At 53.6% G+C, this 24,465-nt stretch overlaps 1 protein-coding gene across 7 annotated transcripts in view; it reads right to left on the bottom strand.

The window, feature by feature from the left end:
- Positions 1–24,465, bottom strand: part of MYH14 (myosin heavy chain 14) — a 79,676-nt gene that overhangs the window by 9,872 nt on the left and 45,339 nt on the right. For all 7 annotated transcript variants that reach the window (XM_045200251.3, XM_045200255.2, XM_053914890.1 and 4 more), the window contains 18 exons: positions 23,171–23,292; positions 21,664–21,733; positions 21,374–21,534; positions 20,263–20,371; positions 17,583–17,714; positions 16,526–16,732; positions 15,465–15,602; positions 13,704–13,827; positions 12,980–13,151; positions 11,018–11,230; positions 10,316–10,460; positions 9,520–9,726; positions 8,768–8,872; positions 8,530–8,682; positions 7,074–7,322; positions 4,023–4,235; positions 2,506–2,718; positions 1,470–1,631 (listed from right to left, as the gene is read on the bottom strand). In XM_045200251.3, coding sequence (XP_045056186.2) covers positions 1,470–1,631; positions 2,506–2,718; positions 4,023–4,235; positions 7,074–7,322; positions 8,530–8,682; positions 8,768–8,872; positions 9,520–9,726; positions 10,316–10,460; positions 11,018–11,230; positions 12,980–13,151; positions 13,704–13,827; positions 15,465–15,602; positions 16,526–16,732; positions 17,583–17,714; positions 20,263–20,371; positions 21,374–21,534; positions 21,664–21,733; positions 23,171–23,292 — 2,895 coding nt within the window. The remainder of the gene's footprint in view (positions 1–1,469; positions 1,632–2,505; positions 2,719–4,022; positions 4,236–7,073; positions 7,323–8,529; positions 8,683–8,767; positions 8,873–9,519; positions 9,727–10,315; positions 10,461–11,017; positions 11,231–12,979; positions 13,152–13,703; positions 13,828–15,464; positions 15,603–16,525; positions 16,733–17,582; positions 17,715–20,262; positions 20,372–21,373; positions 21,535–21,663; positions 21,734–23,170; positions 23,293–24,465) is intronic.

The raw sequence follows: 24,465 nt of genomic DNA, 5'->3' as shown, positions 1-24,465 counted from the left end.
CTCCCATAATCCTCCCAACTCCAGGTGAGGGGGGAACAATTTTCTTCCCCCGTGGGCAGATAGAGAAACTCAGGCACAGTGAGGTTTACAAATGGCCGGGGTGGCAAGTGGTAGAGCCGGGACTTGAACCCAGGCTATCCTGTTTCAGGGCTTACATTTCTAGCGGCTTTGCTACCCGGCTATCCTACAGAGAGTGTGTAAAAATGCCAGCATAAGGGTTTTCTCTTCAAGGGTGCTTAAAATAAAGAAAAATGAAAGACAAACTACCGTTTAAAAACCCACTCCAGTTCTGGCTGGTGTGGCTCAACGTATTGAGCGCCAGCCTGCGACCCAAAGAGTCCCGGGTTTGATTCCCAGTCAAGGGCCACATCCCCAGTAGGGGGCGCACGAGAGACAACCACACATTGATGTTTCTCTGTCTCCCTCCTTTCTCTAACAACAACAAAAAAATCTTAAAAAAAATAATTTAAAAAACCCATTTTGTATCTTCACAACAGAACAGTGCCTAGCTGTTAATAACTACCGTGAGGACAGCAGAGGGCTTGAGGTAGTAGGGCGGTTATCACTGTCATTAATATTGCGTGCTGCTAATAGTGGCTTTTCAGGGTAGGGGTTTCCTCTCAGGGACGACAGAGTGGCAGTTTTGACTTTCTGGGAGGGACCTTTCTATCCTAGTGCTGCCCAGCGGAAATACACCGCGGGCACAACTGTTCACATCGTCTAGTAGCTGCGTGACAAAGGTAAAAAGACAGCGGGGACATGAGCTTGAACACTAATTTAGCCTAATATACCCAAAATGTTATTTCCATGTATCATAACAAAAATTATTGAGATATTTTTACTTTTTTTTTTTTTTTGTACAGAGTCTTCAGACTCCAGCATGTAAGGAGGACTTTGGACCTGGCACATTACCCATGCCCAGTAGCCACACCGGGCTGGGGCCCACGGTATTGGACAGCCCGGCTCTGTATGTTTTTCGCTTTGTTAAAGACTTGGTTTTTTACAGCAGTTTTAGGTTCCCAGCAATATTGGGCAGAAGGCATAGAGGTTTCCATCGGTCCCCTGCCCCCAGGTACAGCCTCCCTCATCATCAATACCCCGCCGGAGCTGCGCCATTTGTCACAATCGAAGTACTCACTTGATTCATTATCATCCAAAAAGTTTTTTTCTAAACAAATATAACTTTCATAATCTTTCATAACAGGGGGGAACTTTAAGGTATTTCCATTTCAATTTTAAATAAGATGGGAGAATTGGACTTAAAAATTAAATACTTTAAATAAAGGCAATAAAAATATTAAAAAAACCAAGTGAGCCTTCGGGACATGGATGTTTATAAGGATGGCGACACCTCTGGGTGCCGCTGGTGGGGCAGAGAGGGAGGGGCCAGAGGGCCGCCAGAGCGGTGGTGGGGCCGCCCATACCCGGGCTTCAGCCCCGCCCCTGCCCGGTTAAGCCCCGCCCCTCACCTGCATCCTGCGGAGCTGCTTCACCGCCTCCTCCTTGCCCTGCCCCGCCGACGAGATCTGAGCCTTCAGCTCCTCCAGCTCCGCCTCCAGCTTCTTGCGGGCAGCCACCGCCAGAGCGCGCTGCTTGCGTTCCTCGTCCCGCTCCACCTCTGCATCCCGCAGCTGGGGTGGGGAGGCGGCAGGGGTGAGCTCAGGGCACAGGAGGCCCAAGCTCCCTGTACGTGCCAGTGACAGCAATGCCCACCCTTCATCCCCCTCTCAGGCCTGTGGCCCGGTTCCTCCTGCTCCTGCCTCGCCCCACGTCAAGTCCCCGCCCGCGCCCCCACCCCCACCCCGCCGCTGCCATCTCCCCGCTCCTGCCCATTCCAGCAGGGCTCCAGAAGGGTCTCCCTGTATCAGAGTTGATCTTGCCCTTCCCCTGCTCATGGCCCTCCTGTGGCTCCCCAGAGCGCCAGGAGTGGGGACAAAGTCTTGGGCCTTCACCCATGGCTGGATGAGGGGTGATAAAAACACCCAGAGACCCCCAGCCTGGGCCACCGGTTCCATTTCTCCTTCCAGGCCTCCCAGCTCCAGTCTCTTCCCCTCCAGTCTGCGGCCCACGTGGCCCCGACGGGGTCTTCCTGACTCTCAGAGCGGACCCGCCCCTCCCACGCTCAGCACCCATCACCTAGCACAGGGCCTTGCCGGCCGCGGTCCATAGGACTGGAGAGAAACGAATGAACGGTGCAGAGTGGGAGCGTGATGGAACAGCGGAGGAAGCAGGTGGAAGAGCAAGTGAAGGAGGGAGTGAAGCTGTGGGTGAAGGGGTGGACAAGCTGGTCAGTGAGCACGTGATGAGTGCATGGAGATGTGGGGGTTGCTGGGGCCTAGGGTTGCGGGGTGGGGGAGAATGGGTTGAAGAGAATGGGTTGGGGAGCAGGAGGCTGGCGGACTTGAGTAGAAACACTAGGGAGCAGGCAGGTGGGTGGGCGAGACTTCCCGCCTGCTTGCCGCCTGTAAAGCCCAAAGCCCAGCCTTCTGCTTGGCCTGCTGGTACCTGCTTGGCCAGCTGCCGCCGCCGCTCCTCCCCAGCCTCGTCCCGGCCCTGCAGGTCACGCTCGTGCTGTGCCTTGAGAGCCTGCACAGTCACTTCCAGGCGCAGCTTGGCATCTTCAGCTGCCGTCAGCTCATCCTCCAGCTCTGTCACCTGCGTCCGCAGGTCACTGGCTGCCTGTTCTGCCACCCGACGGGCTCGCTCCAGCTCGTGGACCTATGGGGGTGGGGGGGTGGGAGGAGAGTGAGCACGGGGTAGCAGGGTGCCTGGGGTGGGGGGAGGCCAGGATCCTGATCTATCCTAGGAGAGGGGAAGGGGACCCCAAGTCATGTGCCCATCCTAGTTCGTTCGTTCATTCATTCATTCATTCATTCACTCACTCCTTCATCATTTCCTGGGCACCTATTTACTATGTCTCATTCCAAAGTGTCGTGAAATGTTTTATTAAGAACCTAAGCATGATCATTCTGTTATCAGAAGCCCTTGAGAGTCTAATTCAAGTCTGTTGGGTCAGCTGACTCTCACGGGTGACGGGTTATTTTGGATTGTGAGCGCACCTCACCGGGACAGCATCTTCCGGAAGGTGTGGGAATGGGTCGAAGGTGTGACTCCAGACCTGCCAGGGTTTGTTTCTGCCAGACTCCCCATTGTTTCCTTCTATTTTTTTCAGGTTGGGGGAGTTCCCAGACTTTTCAGGGAGGTACACATTATTTAAAAATGCATATGCCCTGTGGAACAGGTCTGGGCTTATGAATTCTCAGAGACCCCTTCCCTCGCATCTCACTATAATTGTCACCTCCTCAGAGAAGCCTCCCGTGACCCGTCAGGGCCTCCCTGCTGCCCATGTTCCCAGCACTGAGCCCCCCTCAACACAGCCCTAGTCATGGCGGTCACTTAACATGTGTTTGCCTGTCTTTTTGTGCCACACCGCCTCCCACGCGGGACTGTGGCTCCACAGGGCTGGGACTGTGACTGCGCAGGACCCCCTCAAGGACCCCTGGTCTCCCTTCCTATGTGGCACCGCCCATCAACTTTGTTTGCTTGAAGGAATCAAACTTTGTCCCATCAATAGCCTATCCCCCCAAGAAGGGTCTCTGGACTCACTACAAATAACTTGAAGTTTTCCCAGCTGTGTGTTGCAATAAATTCTCTCCATGTTTTCTGAATCTGAGTATTCACACACACGTGTGATGTGATTTGCATGCTCTATGTGTACGTGTGAGCATGTGTGTTCAATGGAAGAGTCCCCTCACATTCCATGTATATACACGGGAACATGTATGTTTGCTGAGCCACTCTCATGCTTTGTGTGTGTGCATGTATGTTCGGTGGAAGATTCTCCTCATGGTCTATGTGTATGTGGACACATGTGTTTGGTCAGCAGCTCTGCTCCTGTTCTGTGCTTGTGCATGAACACTTGACTTGAATTACTGGGTCTGTACATGTTCTGCATGGGACAACACACATGTGTGCACACAGTTGTCACGTGGGTGTCTTGGGGAAAGGGGACCCCCACTCACGCTCTTGCCGACGTCATCCTTGCTGCTCAGCAGCGCCTCCATCTCCGCCCGCAAGGCCCGGTTCTGCCGCTCTAGCTCCTCACGTGCCTCCTGCTCCTCCTCCAGCGCCCGGGTCAGGGACAGGGCCCGAGCCTCACGCTCCCGGCCCTCGGCCTCCACCCGCTCGCGCTCCTCCACTGCCCGCAGCACGGCCGCCTTCTCCTCAGCCAGGAGCTTCCGGGTGGAGGGAGATGGGGTGAGGGAAATAGATTAGCTGAAGGGAGTGTACAAGGGGTTGGGGAAGAGGGAGCAGCCAGGGACAGAGACAGACAGACAGACAGAGGCAGGGACACATGAGGAAGGTAGAGGGATTCAAGTCGCAACCATGTTCCAAACCAGCTCAGCTCTTGGATGGATCAAGCTCATCAGCCCCTGACTCTAGACACCGAACAGAGGAAAGGGTATTTCTTCCTCTTGGAGTAGTGGTAGAAAGAAAACATATACCTATATTTTAAAAATGTGCCCTGGCTGGTGTGGCTCAGTGGATTGAGCACAGGCCTGCTAACCAAAGGGTCCCTGGTTTGACTCCCAGTCAGGGCACAGGCCTGGGTTGTGGACCAGGTCCCCAGTAGGGGGCGCGCGAGAACCAACCACACATTGATGTTTCCCCCTCTTTCTCCCTCCCCTCCCTTCTCTCTAAAAATAAAAGTCTTTAAAAAATAAAAATGTACTTCAACATTTACTGTTTTTTTTTTTAAGACACAGTCATTGAAAAGAATAAAACAATACAGGCAAAGGAAGGAGGAGAGTGGGACTCAGTCAAGAGGAAAATCAGTCAATGAAAACAGATTCACGCACGACCCAGACACTATTGCAGACGGACTATGTTAAGTTTCAGGACAAGATGGATACAGCAGGCGAAGAGACAGGGTGATTTGGGGAGGGATTAGAAACCGTAAAATAGAACCAAACAGAACTGAAAAACATGATAACCGAACTGAGAAAGTCACTGGATGAAACCGAGGGCAGAGTGGACACAGAAAAATTAGTACGAGAACAAGTCTCTAAACAGCGCAAGGAAAGAGAAGAACTAACAGGGCTTTGATAACCCACGGGACAGCACCGGGCAGGCAAACACACATGTGTTTGGAGTCCCAGAAGAACTGGAAGAAAGCCCAATGGGATCTATAAAAAAAATCTACCAGCACTAATCAGTGAGTTTAGCTGAGTTGTAGGAAACAATATCAATATACAAAAGTTGGTTGTATTTCTATTCCCTAGAGGCAGAAATGGAAAGAAAAACAATACCATTTAGCCCTGGCTGGTGTAGCTCACGGGACTGAGCACAGGCTAACAACCAAAGGGTGGCGGATTCAATGCCCAGTCAGGGCACATGCCTGGGTTGCAGGCCAGCCCTCCAGCAGGGGGCGCGCAAGAGGCAACCACACATTGATGTTTCTTTCCCTCTCTTTCTCCTTCCCTTCCCCCTTTCCTAAAAATAAATAAATAACTAATTAAAAAAAGAAAGAAAAGAAAACCGCTGCATTCTATCAGAAAGACTAAGGCTTTATTTATAATAGCCCAAACTAGAAACTCCTCAAACGTTCACCGACAGGTTAATGGATACACAAAATGTGATTTGCCTATACAGGAACAATACACAGCAGTAAGTTAAAAAAAAAAAAAAAGACAAAACCCAGAATGGATTATTGCTACATGCAAAAACATGGATGAATCTCAAAATATTGTAAGTGAAAGAAGCCCACCAAAAGAGAGATTTATATGAAAAGGATTCATAAAGAATTCTAGGATACAAAGCGGAGACTGAAAATGCCGTGCCAAACTTTGGGACGGCATTAAGCAGCCACACACAGGTATTTGGCGTCTGAGAAGAAGGGGAAAGAGGGAAGATGGTGCATAAAAATATTTGAAGAAATAATGGCTAAAAATTTACACTTTTGATCAAAAACACCCAGCCAGGAAGCCTGGCAAACCCAAAGCAGGACACACACATACAACACCCACAGCGGCACGGATAGTCAAACTGCTAACAACCAAAGAGAAGGAGAAAAAACTGAAGCCAGCTAGAAAAACACGTCACAGGACCCCCAGGGAAACGATGATTTCAACATCTGCTAACTTTTCATCTGAAACAATGGAGGCCAGAGATCGTGGAGCGGTTGCTCCCAAGGGCTCAGAGAATAAAATCGTTTACCTAGAATTTTCTATCCAGCGAAAATATCTTTCAATAGTGAAGGCAAAATAATGATGTCTCCATTTTCTAGATTAAAAAATTGAGGCACAGAGAGGGTGGAGCAATTTTCCTAAGCCACACAGCCAGAAAGGGACTGAGCTGGGATTCAAAACTCAGGGTTGCTGGAACTTTTTTTTTTAATCCTTACCCGAGGACATGCTTATTGATTTTAGAGAGAGGGGAAAGGACGGAGAGAGGGAGAGAAACATGGATGTCAGAGAGAAAGATCGATCAGTTGCCTCTCATACGCATCCCAACTGGGGATTGAACCCGCAACCGAGGCCTGTGCCCTGACTAGGAATTGAACCCGCAACCTTTCCGTTTATGGGACGACATTCCAACCAACTGAGCCGCATTGGCCAGGGTCGGGCTGCCAGATGCGAATGTCGTCCCATAATGTCTGGGGTTCTGTGATCTTTATTTCATTCTCAGATTTCCAGATGCTTGATATTATCCCAGTTTCCTAGATGGGCACACTGAGGCCGAAATGGGCAAAGCAGTTTGCCGGAAGCACAGTAAGCCTGCAGGAGAAGGAGGATGTGTTTTTTTATTTAATCCTCACCAGCACCCTTTGGTGCACCTAGAGGACACGTTTGGGGGTATAGGGGGTGCTACCAGTAGTTACTCCGGGACAAGAGCCATCCATCAGGTTGGATGGGCGTGTTATTTTACAGACTCAGAGAGAAGTGTCTTGTCCTAGGGTCCCCTTCAAGTTCACAGTGGAGCAGGGATACCACACATCCCTGATTGCCCACGATGATGACAGGAAGCACAGACTGGCATCGCGGCATCCCTGCGGGGTAACCGCGCGGGCGCACCTGGTCGAATTTGCGCTGCTTCTTCTCCAGCGTGCTCACGAGCTGCCGCTGTTGCTCCAGGTCCATGGTGACGTCATCCAGCTCCTGCTGCAGCTGCCGGCGGCCGCGCTCCAGCCGCTCCACCACCTCGGTCTTTTCCACTAGGCGCTGCGTCAGGGCCTCGGCCTCACGGACTGCCCGGCGCCGAGCCTCTTCCCCGGCCTCCAGTGCCCCTGCCTCCTCGTCCTGGCGCCGCCGCCAATCTGAGAGCTGATGGGGAGGATAGAGAGGGTGGGTGGCAGTCGTGGCTGTGACCAAGGTGTGAGCCAGTAGCGCCCCATTTCCCAGATGAGGAGACTGAGGCCTGAAGAAGAAAATGACTCCCTGCCCTGGGCTCTTTTGCCTCGGAATGGGGTTGAGGTTGTGAGCTCTGTGAGCCCCAGCTTTTCCACCAGATTAAAATTATTTCTGCTGAGACCCAGAAGGTGAATCAGACCAGGGCCCTGCCCTGGGGAACCCCCAGTCTGACGGAGAGTACTAAGTGTCACAGCCAGAGTGATGGAGGCTAAGGCAGAAGTCTGGGAGCCATGGGAGTCCTCAGGAGGCTTTCAGAATCTGTTTAGAACATTTAAGGGAGACTTCCTGGAGGAGGTGGCGTTTGAGATGGAACTTAAGGTATGCATAGGAGTTTGCCAGTAGAAGAAGGGTATTTGTAGGCATGCATTGAACACTCATTCACTCAACAGGCATTTCTCAAGGCCTCCCATAAATCAGGCTCTCGGTTGGCCTATGTTGGGGACCAGATCTAACTCAAAGTCCCACTTTAAAGGAGTTTTCCTTCCATTTGGTGGGAGGACTCCTGGGCAGAGTGTTCCAGCCCAGGATGACTGGAGTGGGGACAGGGGAGAAAGATGGGTCACGGGAGCTCAGAGATAGGTGGCCAGGGACTTCCCACAATCACGGAATCCTGAAGCATGAAAAGGGTTTCGCAAGTGAAGTGGGGAAGCAGACACGAGAAGTGAATACAGCCAGAGGCGAAGGAAGGACCAGAGAAGGCAGGGCCTCCGGCACCCAGCTGAGAGCCATGAGCTTTGTCCAGGGGGAGCTGGGGAGCCCGTGAGCCAGGGAAGGGCAGGGTCAGCTCTGGGGGTAGAAAGGCCATGTAGAAGACGAGCCGGAAGAGGAGAGACTGGAGGCAGGGAGGCGTGCAGGGAGGCTGAGATGAGGATTCAGGGGACAGAGGAGGAGGCCTGAGCAGGGCTGGGGCTGAATGGACGGAAAGTAGGGCTAAGACGGAATGCCAGGGCTCTGCATAGACGGGCTGTGGGGGCTGAGGGACAGTCGGAGGGGAGGTTGGCACCCAGAGGGCTGGGCTCTGGCCGGTTGAGCAAGGGGCCCATCTCTGCGCCAGGGAACCAGGGGGAGCGGGGTGGGGGACTAAGTGTCCCCTTGAGGTCCCCTCTCCAGCACTGCTCACCTGCACTTGGGCAGTCTGCAGCTCACGGCCCGCACGCTCCCTGGCAGCCGCCTCCTCCTCCAGCTGTTCCCGCAGCCCTGCCACCTCAGCCTCCAAGGCCCGCACCCGAGACCCCAAGGCCAGCTTTGCCCTGGTCTCCTCCTGCAGTAGCTCCTGTAGATGGAAGAAAAAATGGACGTCAGGGGTGGGTGGAAGGGTGGGAGGGGCTGGGTGCTGGAAGAGCGGGGGCTGCGGTCACCTGGGTGTCATGCAGCTGCGCCTCCGTGCTGCTCAGCTCCTTGCTCAGCCTGATGGCTCTGGACTCGGCCTCACTCAGCGCCCCAGACATGTTCTCGAGTTCAGCCTGTGGGAGAGGGGCACCTTCCAGAGGCGGCTTCCACCCAGCCCACCCCATCTACTCCTCCACCTCCAACCCCTGCCACACAGCTGGTGGGAATGTGAATGCTGCAGCCACTGTGGAACACCGTCTGGCCGTTCCTCAAACGGTGAAACATAGAGTTTCCACGTTGCCTAGCAATTCCGCTCCCAGGTGTGCACCCAAGAGAAGTGAAAACGTATGCCCCCACAAAAAACACATACAGGACCCTGACTGGTGTAGCTCAATGGATTGAGTGCAGGCTTGCAAAACGAATGGTTGCCTTTTCGATTCCCAGTCGGGGCACATGCCTGGGCTGCGGGCCGGGTCCCCAACAGGGGGCGCATGAGAGGCAACCACACACTGATGTTTCTCTTCCTCTCTTTTTCCCTCCCTTCCCCTCTGTCTAAAAATAAATAAATAAAATATTAAAAACATATTAGCACGGGCATCGAAAGAGAGTCAGGAGGACTCAGTGAAATACACAGGGTGTTTGGGATATGATAACCACTCAGCAAATACGAGCTAGCCACATGTGATCATGCTGGAAAAGTTGGAAGGGACCAAACAGAAGCCCAGAGAGAGCAGGCACCTCTCTCCAGGTCACACAGCACATACCACACCTGCCGGCTCACCTGGGCTCGCTGCAGCTTCTCCGCAGCCTCCACGCGCGCCCGCTCACCGTCACTAGCCCGGCCCTGCACCTCCTGCAGCTGCGACTCCAGGCGGCGCCTCCGCTGCTCACCCTCCTGACGCGTGGTCTGCAGGGTACTCAGCTCCACCCGGAGCTCAGACACCTCAGTCTCCAGAGCCAACCGGGTCTTCTCCCATGCGCCTTTGCCCTGGCAGGGGAGAGAAACAAGCGACGACTTATGATTTCCCCCACCAACCAAGCCAGCCACATTCCCACCGCAGGGCCTTTGCACTGGCTATTGCCTCTGCCTGGACTTCACCTCCTTCCCGATGCTGGGTTGGCTCAACCCTCAGCTCCCTTCGTTTTTTCACTCAGATGTCACCTTCTCACACAACCCCTCCATGGCCTCTATTTAAAGTCACAACCCCCAACTCAGCACCCGATCCCCCTTTCCTGTTCATCATTTTCCTATAGCACTTATTACCCCCATGCTCATTACGATTGTGTTTATTTTGTCTACACTCTGCCTCTCCTGCCAAAACGTGAGCTCCACAGGGAGGGGATTGTTGGCTGTTTTGCTCACTGCTGGGTTCCTAGTATGATCTCTGGAGCGTGGCACAGACTTAGTGAATGATCAATGAAGATAAAACAAGGATAGGAATACGGGAGGAAAGAACCCCAGATGGATGGGCTGGCCTAGAACCTGCCAAGAACACCTCCTCCAACCCAGCATCCCACCCTCCCTCCCTCCCTTCCTGTAGCCCCCAACACCGCCCCCGACTCCTGCCTTAACCCACCCTCCGGGCCTGCTCCAGCTGTTCCGCCAGCTCTCCCAGCGCCTGGGTGTGGCGCTGCCTCAGCTCTTGCACCGACACCTCGTGAATGCGCGTCTCCTCCTCCAGAGCCTTCTTCAACTCTGTCACCTCCTGTTCCCTCTTGGACCTTCGAATGGGGGAAGGGGACAGAGAACAGAATTTCAGAACAGAGGAAGGCAGGGGTTTGGAGGGAGCCCCCCAACAGCTGGTTGTGCTTTTGTTTATTGTTTCTTTCCAAGGACGGGGACCTCACTCTACATTCTGTAAAGGATCTGGACATTGATGCTGTGGGAGGAACCTGGCTTTAGGGGTGAACTCCTACTCATCTCTCAAAACCCCATCCGAAAGGCTCCTTCTCGGGGAAGTCTTCCTGAACCCCCTCCGACAGAGGTGGCTTAGAGGCCTTCTCTTACATGCTACACTACTCCATTAAAGCATGCTTCTTCTGGAAGGGGTCTGTTCTTCACCCCAATCTGTCTCCCCCCAGACTAGAAGTTACTGGAGGCAATGCCTGGGCCTGACTCCTCTCTGTCCCCAGGTTGGCCCAGAGCTGGCACTCCATAAACAATTGTCGAGTAACTAAACCTTTCTGCCAATGCAGAAGTCTCACCCCAGTCCTCCTTTCCTCCACCGCCCCTGCTCATGCCCAGGCTGTGCTGGCTGCCGCTGGGCGGCCCGTCTCACCGGAGCTCCTGCTGAGCATTGGTGGAGTCCAGCGTGTCCTCCAGCTCGCCCCGCAGGGCTTCCAGCTCCTCGTTCAGGTCCCGCCGCTGCTTCTCCGCCTTGGCCCTGGCCACACGCTCAGCCTCCAGGTCTTCCTGGGCCTCAGCCAGTCCTGCTTGCACCTCCCGCAGGGATTTGAGCAGCTGGGCCCGGGCCCCGCCCTCTTCCTCCACCCTGGGGGCGGATGAGAACCATGGAGTTAGTTACAAGGGCAGGGATGACTTCTGGGGTCGAAGAGGCGAGATGTGGACTTCTGGGGTGACCGGCCTGGGGTTCAAATCCAGCTCTGCCCCTGGGCACGGGCCTCTAGTACTCAGAGCCTCCGTTTTCTGAGCTACAAAATGGGAATGACACAAACAGTAATCCCAGGGACAGTTGCTAAGCTCCTGCCACATGCCAGCCCTTTACTCTCTGGTCTCACTTAATGCTGGAGCCAAATGAGGAAACCGAGGTGCAGAGCAGGACAAGTGTGTGCCCCGGCATACAGTCAGTGATTGGCCAAGCCGACCCCAGACAGCTGCCTCATAACACCTACCGGACACAGCCTCTGGCACAGAGAGGCGGAGTGGAGGCGCAGTGCTGACAGGGGTTTGTGTCCCCTGCTGGGCCACCTGCCTGGCAAGTGACTACCTCTCTGAAGAGCAGGCTCCTGGCCTGTGAGAGGCAGGAAGAGCCCACTTCACAGGGTTGCTGTTTGGTCCTTCTTATCAAGAATAGGAAAGTCCTGCCCTGACCAGTGTGGTTCAGTTGGTTGGGTGTCATCCAGCAAAGTGAAAGGTTGCCGGTTCGATTCCCAGTGAGGGCACATGCCTGGGTTGTGGGTTCCTTCCCCGGTCAGGGCTTGTGGGAGAGGCAACTGACCAATGTTTCTCTCCCTCCCTTCCCCTCTCTAAAAATAAATAAAATCTATAAAAAATAACAAGAACAAAGGAATAAAATAATGAAAAGTAGTAACAGACACACCCAGCATTTACTGAGGGCTCAGGGTGTGCCAAGAATTTTCTGAGCACCTTCTTCTTTTAAAAAAAAAAATTATTTATTTACTTTTAAGTAGAGGGGAAGGGAGGGAGAAAAAGAGGGAGAGAAACATCAATGTGTGGTTGCCTCTCAGAGGCCCCCTACTGGGGACCTGGCCTGCAACCCAGGCATGTGCCCTGACTGGGAATCCAACCGGCACCCTTTTGGTTCACAGGCTGGTGCTCAATCCACTGAGCTACATCAGCCAGGGCATTATGCGCACCTTCTTATTAAATTCCTACACTAACCCCCATTTTACAGAGGAGGAAACTGAGACCACAGAGTTGATGGCCCTTGGTGAAGTCACATGACCAGAAAGGGGAGGAGCCAGGATTTGAACCCAGAAGTCAGACTCGAGGGTGTGTGTTCTCAAACACCCACGAACACACACACACACACACACACACACACACACACACCGTGTTCCTGTGATTCTAAGCAGCACATTCTTCCTATGACCAAGGGCGTCTGTTTGCATGAGGCACAGTGGATCAAAAGCATTTGAAAAACCCAGCACCGTATCTGGGATGTAGTAGGTGTTTGGTAATCGGGAATGTCTGTCATTATGATTATGATTGCTAAAACGGTCAGACCACTTTTCCAGTCACGCTGACTCCGGGCAGCTCGGCGACCAGAGGCTGAGTAGGCAGAAGAAATCACATGTCCTTGCCCCTATTCTGCACCTGGAACCCTGCAAATTACTGGACACCAGGGTCTTGTTCCACCTTTCCCTTAAGCAGGTGGGCTTGGAACTCTCGCTAGGGCCACTTTACACAAGGGTCACTAAGAGGGGGTGGTGTGTGCACGGCCCAGGAGGGTCTCGCAGGGGTGCGCCCCCAACCCCGACACTGGCAGGCCAGATGCAGTGCTTTGCACTGGGCCAACCCTCTACCCCGGACCCCGCACCTGGCCACCGCAGCCTGCAGCTCCTCCTCCTTGCGGCCCAGCTGGGCCCGCAGCTCCTCCACCCGCTGCTGCTGCTCCACCATCTGCTCCTGCAGCTCTGAGCTCTCCCCATCCAGCCGCCGCTTCAGCTTCTCCAGCTCCTGGCGGCCCTTCTCCTCCTTCCGTAGGCGGTCTGGAAACGGGAGCGGGGGGCCATGCTCGAGGGCTCCACACCCACATACCCTATGCCTGGCAGCTCCCACGGAGACCCAAGGCCCAGCACTTGCCAGGTGTAAAACTCAGCTCAGCGTCTCCCTCCTCTTTCCAGCTTCCCTGCCAGACTCTCGGACACTCTCCGCTCCTCCTCGCCCCCTAGGACAGCCGCTGCTCCTGCTCGCTGCCTCTCTGCCCTGCCCTCTCCTCCCTGTCCCCTCAGCCACCTCCTGTGCTTGATCCCTTCTGCTTCTGATTCCAAGTCCACACAGCAAGAGTCAGAGACAAAACAAGCGTCTGATACAGTGAGTGGGATAGCCGGAGAGAGAGTGACCGAAGACAAGAGAATGGCTGAGAGACAGGAACAACAGAAGAGCCCAGAGGACCCCCACTCTGTCTCAAGCCTTCTTTCCTGCTCCCATTTAGCAGATATGACCACTGAGGCCCCGTGTGGCACAGGAGGCTGGCCCGAGGTGTCCCCAGGGAGTGTGTACAGTTCCCCCCCGGCTGCCCACTGTGGGCGGGCGCTCACCCTCCATGTCTGCAATTGTGGCCTCGTATTTCAGCCGGAGCTTATTGAGGCTCTTGACCTTCTCCTCCTCCTCGGCAGCCTGGGATGAGAACTCGGCCAGACGCTCCTCCAGCAGCTTCCGCTCCTGAGGGCCGTGGGGGAGGGGGGACCATCAGGGGCAGCCCCCGCCCAAGCCCCATCTGGGGTGTCATTCTCACTGGGGTGCCTGCTCATCTCCTTTCTCCCTGGCCCCTCCTGCCCCCAACCCCTCCATCTCGTCGATTCCAGTATAGGGTCTATGCTGCCACCCCAGCCCACCGGGTCATGCCTGCTAACTGCAGTGTAGACTCCTTATTGGAAACACAGCACCATTCACTGACCACCCCTCCCCTGAGGGACTCTGGGGGTGAGTCCAATGATTTGCTCTTCTAAACCACACTGTGCCCAACGTCGGCAGCATCAAGTGCGAGGGCTGGACCCTCGCCACCGATTAGCATGCGGATGGTGGACCAGCAGCATCAGCCTCCCTCGAACAGGAGCTTGTCCACAGGAGCTTGTCCGAGAGGCCGGATCTCCGCCCCACCCCGGGCCTGCCCTATCAGAACGAGCATTTTCACAAGCTCCCCGTGTGTATGGTTCTCAAGCACACAAAAGTTTGACAGGCACCAGCCCGGAGCAGTACTTTTCAAACCGTGAGCGGTTTTAGAAATCCATACAGTGGGTCAACACAACCCCTTAAAAAAAAGCAAATGGAACAGAGTGCAATAGAATAGCCATAGCATGTTCCAGAATGTTCCAGAAAACTCCTGTGCATCCTGAAGCTCTCTGCTCAGGCATGGATCCCCCAGGAAGCCTGAGGTCACCCTGACCATCCCTGGAACAGACCAGGCCACCCCTCTCCACAGTTTTCTGCTCTTTCCTGACACAGTTTATCATTAAGTCACAAAGCGTGATTATGTTTATTTCCTTTGGGGACTCATGTAGCATCCCTCTTTCCCCCAAGGGCATGGATGGTTTTCTAGTTAGTTCGATGCCACGTCCCCTGTGTCCAGCGCAGCCCTGGCTGTGGCGGGTTAAAGACGGTGGCAGGTCCTTCTCCATGCCCTTCTCCTGGGGCAGAGTCTAATTCCCCACCTTTGAATCTGTGGTCTGCAGAGCACAGTCTACAGGCGACACCCAGCCCACCACCTGTTCTTATAAGTAAGGTTTTATTGGGACACAGCCACGCCCCTTCGATGACGAACCGTCTGTGGTTGCTCTCAGCTACAACGGCAGGATTCAGTGGTTGTGACCGAAACAGAGGGGCCTGCAGGTGTTTACCTCCTGGCCTTCTGGAGCAAATGTTTGCCAACATCTGACTGATTGAATTTAAGGGAAGCGATGCCGGCTGCTTCTGCTTCTCTGGCCTGGAGCCCTGAGCAGCAGTGTCAGACATCCAGGCTCTCTTGTGGGGAGACAGGCCACCCAGCTACCTGAGAGGTGACCGACCGCTTGAGAGGGGCAGAGGAGGACCTGCATGGTCGAGCCACAGAACGATGGGATATAATGCAACGGAGGTTGTTTGCACACCTTGTGATGCAGCAACAGGTAATGACACACAGTAGGTGCTCAGTCAATGCCTGCTTGAGTGACAGTGTGACAGAGGGAGGCAAGGAGAGAGAAAGGGTTCATGGGAAACACAGCCCAGGCTGAGAGTGACGCCCTGTGGCAGGGTGAGCCGGGGGCAGATGCAGAGAGGGACCCACGCGCCCACTGTCACCCATAGGGCTCACAGGCACTGACCTTGCTCAGCTTGGTGTTCTGGTCTTCCAAGAGCAGCAGATCTTCCTCGAATTTCTTCAGCTTTGCCTCCGACGTCACCTTCTCCAGCTGCAGCTTCTGCCGGGCCCCTTCCTCCGCCTCGAGGTGGGACTCCAGCTCCTGGAGTGGGGAGGAGGACGGGTGAGGACCCAGGACCTGGGGGCTGGGGTGTGACGGGAAGGATGGGGTGGAAGAGACGGCCCACGGACCCCCGGGACTTGGGGCTCCGAGAGGTCCACACTGTGGGCAATTCTGGGAAGGACAAAGCCCTCACTGGCCTTTCTGTTTCACTCATCAGCTCAACAAGCATTTATTGAGTGCCTAGTGTGTGCCAGGTGCTGTTCTAGGCACTGAGGACAGATAAAAAATCTTTGTCCTGCCCTGGGTGGTGTAGCTCAGTAGATTGAGCTTGGGCCTGGGAACCAAGGGTCACCAGTTTGATTTCCAGTCAGGGCACAACAGGGTTGCAGGCCAGGTCCCCAGTAGGGGGCGCGCGAGAGGCAATTGACGTTTCTTTCCCTTTCCCTCTCTAATAATAAATAAATAAAATCTTAAAAATAAGACATCCAGTTAATCCCTGGGAAATTTTAAAGCATATTGGCAACAACTTGGGTAGGAAAATCAACTTTTTCAACTGAAGAAATTGTGAACTATAAATGTAGAAGAAGTATTGCCAGTTGAAACTCAGCCTCTAAATTGAGATGAGTCTTAAATGTAAAATATACACTGGATTTTGAAGGGCAACCCCGGGAGGGCAGCCTGCCTGTGAATGCAGTAGCACAGAGGCAAATGGAGCCAGGAGATGGAGAGAGGAAGAATACTGAGGAAATCACTTCAGCACCTGGATCCAGCCATGCCTGAAGTTTACACATCCTGGAGTCTCCCATTACTTGAACCAAAAAAAGTGTTCTTTCAGCTTAATCCACTTTGAGCTGTTTTCTGCAAATTCGTGGCCAAAAGAGACATTGTTTGCAGAAGCAAGAGTAGGCGGGGTAGACAGAAGGGAGGAGGGTGGGTGGCCTGTGGGTTCATGGGAACCAGACCTGTATATGTTGCTGCAGCCTCTTCTTGTCATTTTGCAGCTGGCGGCTGCACTCCTCCTCCTCACCCACGCGGGCCTCCAGCTCCGACACCACCAGCTCCAGCTCCTGCTTGCGGGCTGCCAGCCGCCCCCGGGTCTCCTCGGCCTCAGCACACAGCTCTGTCTCTGCTCGGAGTTGCTCTGCCAAGCGAGCACGCTCCTCTTCCAGCTGCGGGGAGGGTTGGGGAGGGCAGCAGTTAGCAAGCGGTGCTGCCAGTCAGTGGAGCATCAGGTACCTTCTGTCCCCTGATTTGCTTCGCTTGTGAGGTACAGCCCCCAAGCCCATTCCACCCCCAGGTCCCCACCTCAGGGTGACCCCACATTCCCCTAGTTACCGAGTCAGAGCCCTGGGTGCCGCCCTCTCCCTCACTACCCTATCAGTCCCCGGCCCTGTCCCTCCTTCCCCCTGACTCCCTCTGCCTTGTCCCCTCCTGCCTGTCCTCAGGCCCAACACGTTCAGGCCTTGTTCTCTTCCAATGAACACTCTCCGCAGCCTACGGGGACCCCCGCCTCTCCCTCGCCAGTCCACCCCGCAGACAGCCCCAAAGAGGCCTTACCACCAGCTTACATTTCTTTTAACACTCCTACACCCAGCAATTTAACTAAAGGATGTAATTCAAGAAAAGCAAACAGAAAAATTCTCAAGGGGTTTGCTTCAGCAGTATTTTAAGACACCAGAAACACTGGAAACAATGGAAAGTCCACAGCCTGTATGCCCTAACCCTGCTACACAGCTGCTTCTGGGCTCTGCCCATCCTGGAGCCCTGCCCCCCGGAGCATGTGGGCTCTGCAGGAACCAGCCCCCCACCTAATACCCTGGCTACACCTCAGGGTCCTGCCTCCTGCACATCACCGCCCAATCACACCACACAGATTCAACCCCCATTCGGCCCCAATGCACCTTGGCTCTGACCCAGCCCACCCATTCTTCTCACAGCCCCGCCCATTGTAACCTGGCCCCTCCCTCAGCCTCGCCCTCACTCTCAGCCCCGCCCCCACCCTCAGCCCCGCCCGCTCACCTGTGTCATGCGGCTTTTGAGCTCGCCCACCTCACGGGCACTCTGTTGCTGGAGCTCCTGCACTTTCTGCAGCTCCTGAGCCCGTGCCTGCAGCACCTCATCCTGCCGTGTTACCTGCAGCAGTGGCTTCACCTAGGGGCAGGTCAAGGTGGTGAAATGGCTGGGCGGCGTCTTGGCCCAGGAGCTAAGAGCTCACACTCGGAATAGGGCCGGATTCCTGGGTCCCAAAGCCACATCCTGCACGGACTAGCTGAGTGACCTCGGGCAAGCACGGTAGCGTCCCTGTGGGGACAATAACAGCCTCTACTGCCCAGGGTTTTCGGAATAAAGGAAGGAGTTAATACTTGTCAGAGCCTAGAACAGTTTTTCTGTTCTTTCTAAATGAATCTTTGTATGCAAGAGACTCCGCTATTCTGCCCAGCGTTTCTGAGTTCTCAGTCCCAGGTCTGTGGGGAGAAATGCACTTTACACAGTGCAATTAGGTGAATCAATCACCGAAATGAGAGTTTTGCAAAACCGCCCTCCTCCTTGCTAAGTGGGACCCACTCTGATAATTTCTGTTCTATTGCTTTCGGTTTGGTTCTCTACTATACGTGATTCTTCTCTGCCCAAGTCTTTCTCTAGTCTATTATTTCCTTTTCTGCCCTAATTCATAGCACTTATCATAGCTACAACTTTATATTTATTTGTGAGATTCATTCGTGGATGCCTGTCCACCCTCCCCACCAGACCCCAGCCTAGGGCTGGCAAACTGTTTCTTAAAGGGCCAGCTAGGGAATATCTGAGGCTCTGCAGGCCATCCTTTCTCTGTTTTAATGACTCCACTCTGCTGCTGTAATGCAAAAGCAGCCCCAGAGAACACATTAACCAGTGGGCATTTACAAGAAGAGGCATCTGGCCCATGGGTTTGCCGACCCTGTGCTTTCACAGTGCAGGGCTTTGTCTATTTTTATTCACCATTTTATCACGGTCCCCTAAAAAGTTACTGGCACATACGCCCTGGCTGGTGTGGTTCAGTGGATTGAGCGTTGGCCTGCGAACCACAGGGTTGCAGGTTTGATTCCCAGTTCGTGCTCATGCCTGGTTGTGAGTCAGATCCCCAGTAGGGGGCATGCGAGAGGCAACCACACATTGATGTTTCTCTCCCTCTCTCCCTTCCTCTCTGTCTAAAAGTAAATAAACAAAATATTTTTTAAAAAGTTACTGGCACATAGTAGGTGCTCAATTAACACTGGCTGAGGTCACACAGCTGGACAGCTCAGACATGGTATATTCCGAATTATACAGAAGAGCTGTGTTTTCTCCTCCAAATCTCCATCTTCCTTCCTCCTCTCCAGGTCCCCATTGGGGAACACACTGCTCCCAAGCTCACAGGGCACCTGACAACCTGGCTCGGTCCCTCTGCTTTGGGTGGGCACACAGGCAGTCAGCCTGCTTCACGTGATGTGTACTGAGGGGTCTGGATGGTCACATGACCGCAGCCGGGCAATGAGAATGAAACCTGGACTCTGAGCTCTGAGATGAGAGAAGCCCATGCTCACCCAGCTGGGGGCCAGTCTCAATCTGCTGGTGGCCCCATGTGGCTAAGTCTACAGGTGACCACCGCGGAGGAATGTCAAGCAGGAGACGCAGAATAGAGGATAACTGACCTCACTGCTTGGGCCCTTCATGTGCAGTAAAGGGTTAGTTAACTCAGCGGGCGGGGCTTGTCCAAACCCTGCTCATTCCAAAGAAAGGACTGGCCTTTGCCTGGGGTGAGGTAGCCTCTAAGCCCTTGGAATATCTGCCTGACAAGTGACCTGGGGGTTTGGGCCACGTGGTATCAACCTGACCTCTGGAGGGGCTGGAGGCAGAGTAACAGAGGTCATCCACCTGCCAGTCAGCCATGCCTAGGTGACTGACCCCAGTGAAAACCCTGGGTGCCAAGGCTCGGACGAGCCCCCCCCACCCCCCTTTGGGCAGTATCCCACATGTGTTGTCACTCGTCATTTCTGGGAGGTGAAGACCTGTCTGTGTGATGCCACTGGAAGAGACACCTAGAGGCTAGCTAGCCCCTGGTCTCTCCTGAGCTCTGTCCCAGGTGCCTTTTCTCTTTACAGATTTTATTATTATTATTTTTAAAGATTTTATTATTTTTAGAGGAAGGGGAAGGAAGGGAGAGAAACATCAATGTGTGGTTGCCTCTCGCACGCCCCCTACTGGGGACCTGGCCCACAACCCAGGTACATGCCCTAACTGGGAATCAAATCGGTGACCCTTTGATTCGCAGACTGGCACTCAGTCCACTGAGCCACACCAGCCAGGGCTCTCTTTACTGATTTTAGTCTGTAGATTTTCACTATAATAAACTGTGACCATAAGTATAATAGTTTTTCTAATTTCTGGGAGGCCTTCCAGTGAATTATTGAATCTGAAGGGGTCTTCTGGACCCCCTTAGTCAGCCCTGGATCCAGCTGCACCTGAAGCTGTCATGCATCTTTTATCCATGTTGGTTGGAGTCCGATTTTTTTGACCACTTGCTACCTCAAGAATCCTGATGAACAAAGGTCAGGCTGATTGGTCCCCTTTTACAGATGCTGCAAACTGAGGCCCAAACAAAGGAAGTCACTTGCCCTAGCAGAGTTGCCCCCAAGGCCCCCCACCTCCTTGCTGCCCGGGCCACCCCCCCAGGTGCCCTCACCTTGATGAACAGCCGCCACCACTGCCAGTGCCTCAGCTTGAGGTAAGCTGCACAGTTCCGCTGCATCACCCTGAGTGCGCTCTGCTGCTGCTGCCGCTTCTGGAAGGCCCTGGGTGGGGAGACAGGCGGTGGGAGAGTGGGCGCTCTGCCCCTCCAAGGCCCTGACCCCTTAGCAACAGAGAGGTCCCTTCAACTTGTCAACCATTATTAAATGCCCACTGTGTGCAAGCATCGTTCTATTACTGGTAAATCTTCTTGTGCACAGTTCATCAGTCCTCCTGCCCTTGACCACCTCTGCCCCGTCCCCTCCCCTGTCCCCACAGCCCCAGCCCCCATTCAGGCCTCACTTTCACCCATCTGTACCCTCACCCAGCCTTGTCCCCAGCCTCCCAGCCTCCAGCCCATCCCAACATGCCTGAAGGAGGGTCTTTCTACACACATCCCTCCCCTTCTCACAGCCCTCCTGAGGCTCCTCAGGAGTCCAATTAAGGTCCCCACCCCTTGGCCCGGTATTTGGGGGTCTTTTATTTGCTGATCCTTCCTCTGGGCCAGTTCCCAGAGGAAGGAGATGCTCCTGCAAACTTCCTGCATTCCTGAAGCCTGGAACACCTTTCCCACCCTCCTTGGTCCACCTGGTCCGTCAAGTGTGACCTGGGGCGCCCTGGTTTGCAAGGCCTCCCACTGCACTTGTCTGACCCCCATCAAAGCACATCTTGCCCTGGACTATGTCACTTTGCGCCTGTGTTGTCTCCCCCTCCAGACAGAAGTCCCTCGAGGGACTGGCCAGTAGGGCGACCACCTGGACCTAGTTTACCTGGGGCTCTCTCTGTGTTAGCACAGAAAGCCATGCATCCTGGGAAACCTCTAGTCCCAGGCAAACAGGGATGGGTGGTCACCCTGTGACAGAGTCCAGCTCTTCTCTGTGTCTCTAGGGTCCCTCCCAGGGGCCTCAGGGACTGTAGAACAAAGAATTGTGGACACCCAGTCGCTCCCTCCCTTTGTCTCTCGCCCTTCTACCATTTTGCCGGCCTTGACACCCGGGGCCATCCAGTCCACCCCTCCCTGCCCCCCCCTAGTCAGTGGAACCCCAGAAGACAGTGTGGAGCCCCACTTGCGAGCCAGGTATCCCCGGGCAGCTGCCTGGAAGGACACGATGATGTCCGTGACCTTCAGGTCCCGCTCCTCTTCCAGCTGGGCCAGGACCCCCGCCCGGAAGAAAATCTTACTCTGTCCCACGCGGTAGAGGTTGGGATCCAGTTCCAGGGCCTGGATCTGTGAGGGGTCGGGGGTGATAAGGAGAAGGGGTGCTGACAGGGGAGGTCCCAGCCCCTCTCCTCCCTGCTTGGGATTGTGCACAGGGGCACACATACCCCCGCCCCCGCCCCTGCCCCCAACACTCACCATCTTCTCACAGGCCTGCTTCCCATCCATGAAGCCCTTGGGGATGGCATTGGGCGTCAGGATCTCGTACCTGTCGGGGACGGGCAGGGGTGGGGAGTGGAGAGTTACAGCAAACCGTCACCATGGCCGGGCCCTGGGCTCAGAGTGACAGATAGCAATAACTGATGACAATAATGAGAACAGTCAGAAAAATGGACATTCGATCTCAGCCACACACCGGGCCAAGGGCATTAATACCACCATGACCAACATTGACAATAAAAGACCCAGCTCCTTGGAAACTACCACGTGCTAACTATGAGAGTTTATTACATCTCACTGAGACCGAAAACAACAGTGGGTCTCAGAATGGGAATCTAGGAATAAGAAAAAATAACAGCTGAGCCCTGACCAGGTAGCTCAGTTGGTTAGAATATCGTCCTGATACCTCAAGGTTGAGGGTTCAATCCCTGGTCAGGGCACATACAAGAAGCAACCACTGAATGCATAAGTAAGCGGAACAACAAATCAATGTTTCTCTACTATCTATCTATCTTCCTTCCTTCCTCTCTCTCTCTAAACATCAATTACAATTTTTTTTTAAATAGCAGCTGATGTTTTAAACCTCTTATGGGTCATCCCTTGCGCTAAATGGCTTACAGTAATTTCTTTCAAATTTCTGAATGGAACTCAGAATTAAGCCAAGCAAACAAACAAAAACCTTTAATAGCCCTGGTTGGTGTGGCTCAATGGACTGAACACCAGCCTGCAGACTAAAGGGTCGCCGTTTCAATTCTGAGTCAGGGCACATGCCTGGGTTGCAGGCCAGGTCCCTAGTAGGGGGCGTGCGAGAGGCAACCAATCTAAGTATCTTTCGCACATCAATGTTTCTCTCCCTCTCTTTCTCCCTCCCTTCCCGTCTCTAAAAATAAACAAATAAAGTATTTGAAAAAAAAAGACACACCGCATTTTGAAGACTTGGTAGGAAAAAAAAGTACACACCGTACCTCACCACTCATTTTTTATACTGATTACATGTTAAAATTACCCCATATCTTAGATGTAGTGGGTTAAATAAAATATCTTGTCAACATTAATTTCCCCTGTTTCTTTTAAAAATATGGCTATTACAAAAAAATTTTCACTGTATTACAGGGCTAATGTTCTATTTCTAATGGACAGCGCTGATATATACAGCTTGTATGAAGCGTAATTTTTATTATAATATTTACCATATTATTTGCTTTTTTTGTAAGTTGGTATTTTCTGTTCTATCCCATTCCACAGCTTTTTTTTAAAGAAATGGCGATCACAACACGTTGATTGCAATAGGACGCTCTATGCCCTTTCTCTCCGGGAGCGCACCAGTGGGTGTTCGCTCGCCCGCACCAGAGAGCGGAAGACAGAGCCTCGGCAAACCTACTGAACTGGCCCCGGTGTCCCGGCTCAGAAGCAGCAGTGGGAGGCTTTGGAAGCAGGTAGGGTGTCTTCCAGACCCGAGCCCCACCCCATCCCTCACCCTGCTCACCGCTGCCGGAACTCCTGGAAGAGGATGCGGTTGGGGAAGCCTTGGCGACAGATGCGGATGCCCTCCAGGACGCCGTTACAGCGCAGCTGATCCAGCACCAGCCGCGGCTCCAGCTTCCCGGCCTGTGTGAGGAGTGGGATGGACACGCAGGGTCAGCGGCACCCTCACGGGGGCGCCACTCACTGGACGGCGGCCGTCAGGAGAAACCAAACGGAACAGCAGGTTGGGCAGGCCAACAACGGTTGGCAATTTCGTATGGTTCAGCCTATAATTTACTGAGCACCTACTATGAGCCAGGCAGAGATCCCTGCCCTGGGGGAGTTCACAGTCCAGTAGGAGAGACTGACAGTAAATGTGGTGGAGAAGTGACTAATAAATGAAAGAAATAAAAACAATAAGTGCGAAGTAGAACAGAAGGGGCGGGAGAGCTGGCTGAATTAGCACATAGGATAGTTGGCCAAGGTATGGTGTGAACAAAGCCCATAAATCATTATTTTTGGTAAGAATGATAAAAATGGTAAAAATCTAAACAGTCCAAGAATTTAAAAGATACACTCCAAAAGAGACCTTTTGCCCTGGCTGGTGTGGATCAGTGGTTTGCGGGCGGGCCTGTGAATGGAAAGGTCATCAGTTCGATTCCCAGTCAGGGCTCACGCCTGGGTTGCAGGCCAGGTCCCCTGTGGGGGGCCTGCGAGAGGCAACCAACTGATGTTTCTCTCACACATCCATGTTTCTCTCCCTCTCTTTCTCCTTCCCCCTCTCACTGAAAATAAATAAATAAAATCTTTGAAAAAAGAAAAAAGAGACCTTTTGCTTTGCCCATGGCCCCAGAGCAGTCAACACAATCCCGTTTCCTATGGAACCTTCTAGATTAGTTGTTCTCAATCCTGGCTAAACACTAGCACCCATGGGAAGCTTACAGCAAGACAAAAAGAACAAACCCACACCCGATGCTCTGCCCTAGTTCAGGGCAGAATTTGAACCCCTGGGTGGTGGGAATTAAGGCGTGAAAACCACAAGTCTGGATCTTTCTCTATGGCCATTCAGGCATATTATTTTATACTCATGCCTCCAGCAAACATTTACTGAAGATCCACTGCAGGTCATGCACTGTTCTGGTTTTGGGGACTCGGCAGTGAAAAAAGAGGTAAAAACACTTAACTCCAGGTTGTTAATGTTCTGGCAAAACGGAGCTTCTGCTTGTCTATTACTATACATGCCCCCAGGTCTACGGCAATCTTACCCACGTGGTACTGACCACCGCTGCACATCCAACCGGACATCTGCCGTGGGTG

The sequence above is a fragment of the Desmodus rotundus genome, chromosome 12 (genome assembly GCF_022682495.2).
Source record: "Desmodus rotundus isolate HL8 chromosome 12, HLdesRot8A.1, whole genome shotgun sequence".
Lineage (NCBI taxonomy): Eukaryota > Metazoa > Chordata > Mammalia > Chiroptera > Phyllostomidae > Desmodus > Desmodus rotundus.
The sequence above is the reverse complement of the archived record's forward strand: the minus strand, read 5'-3'. Positions and strand labels throughout refer to the sequence as shown.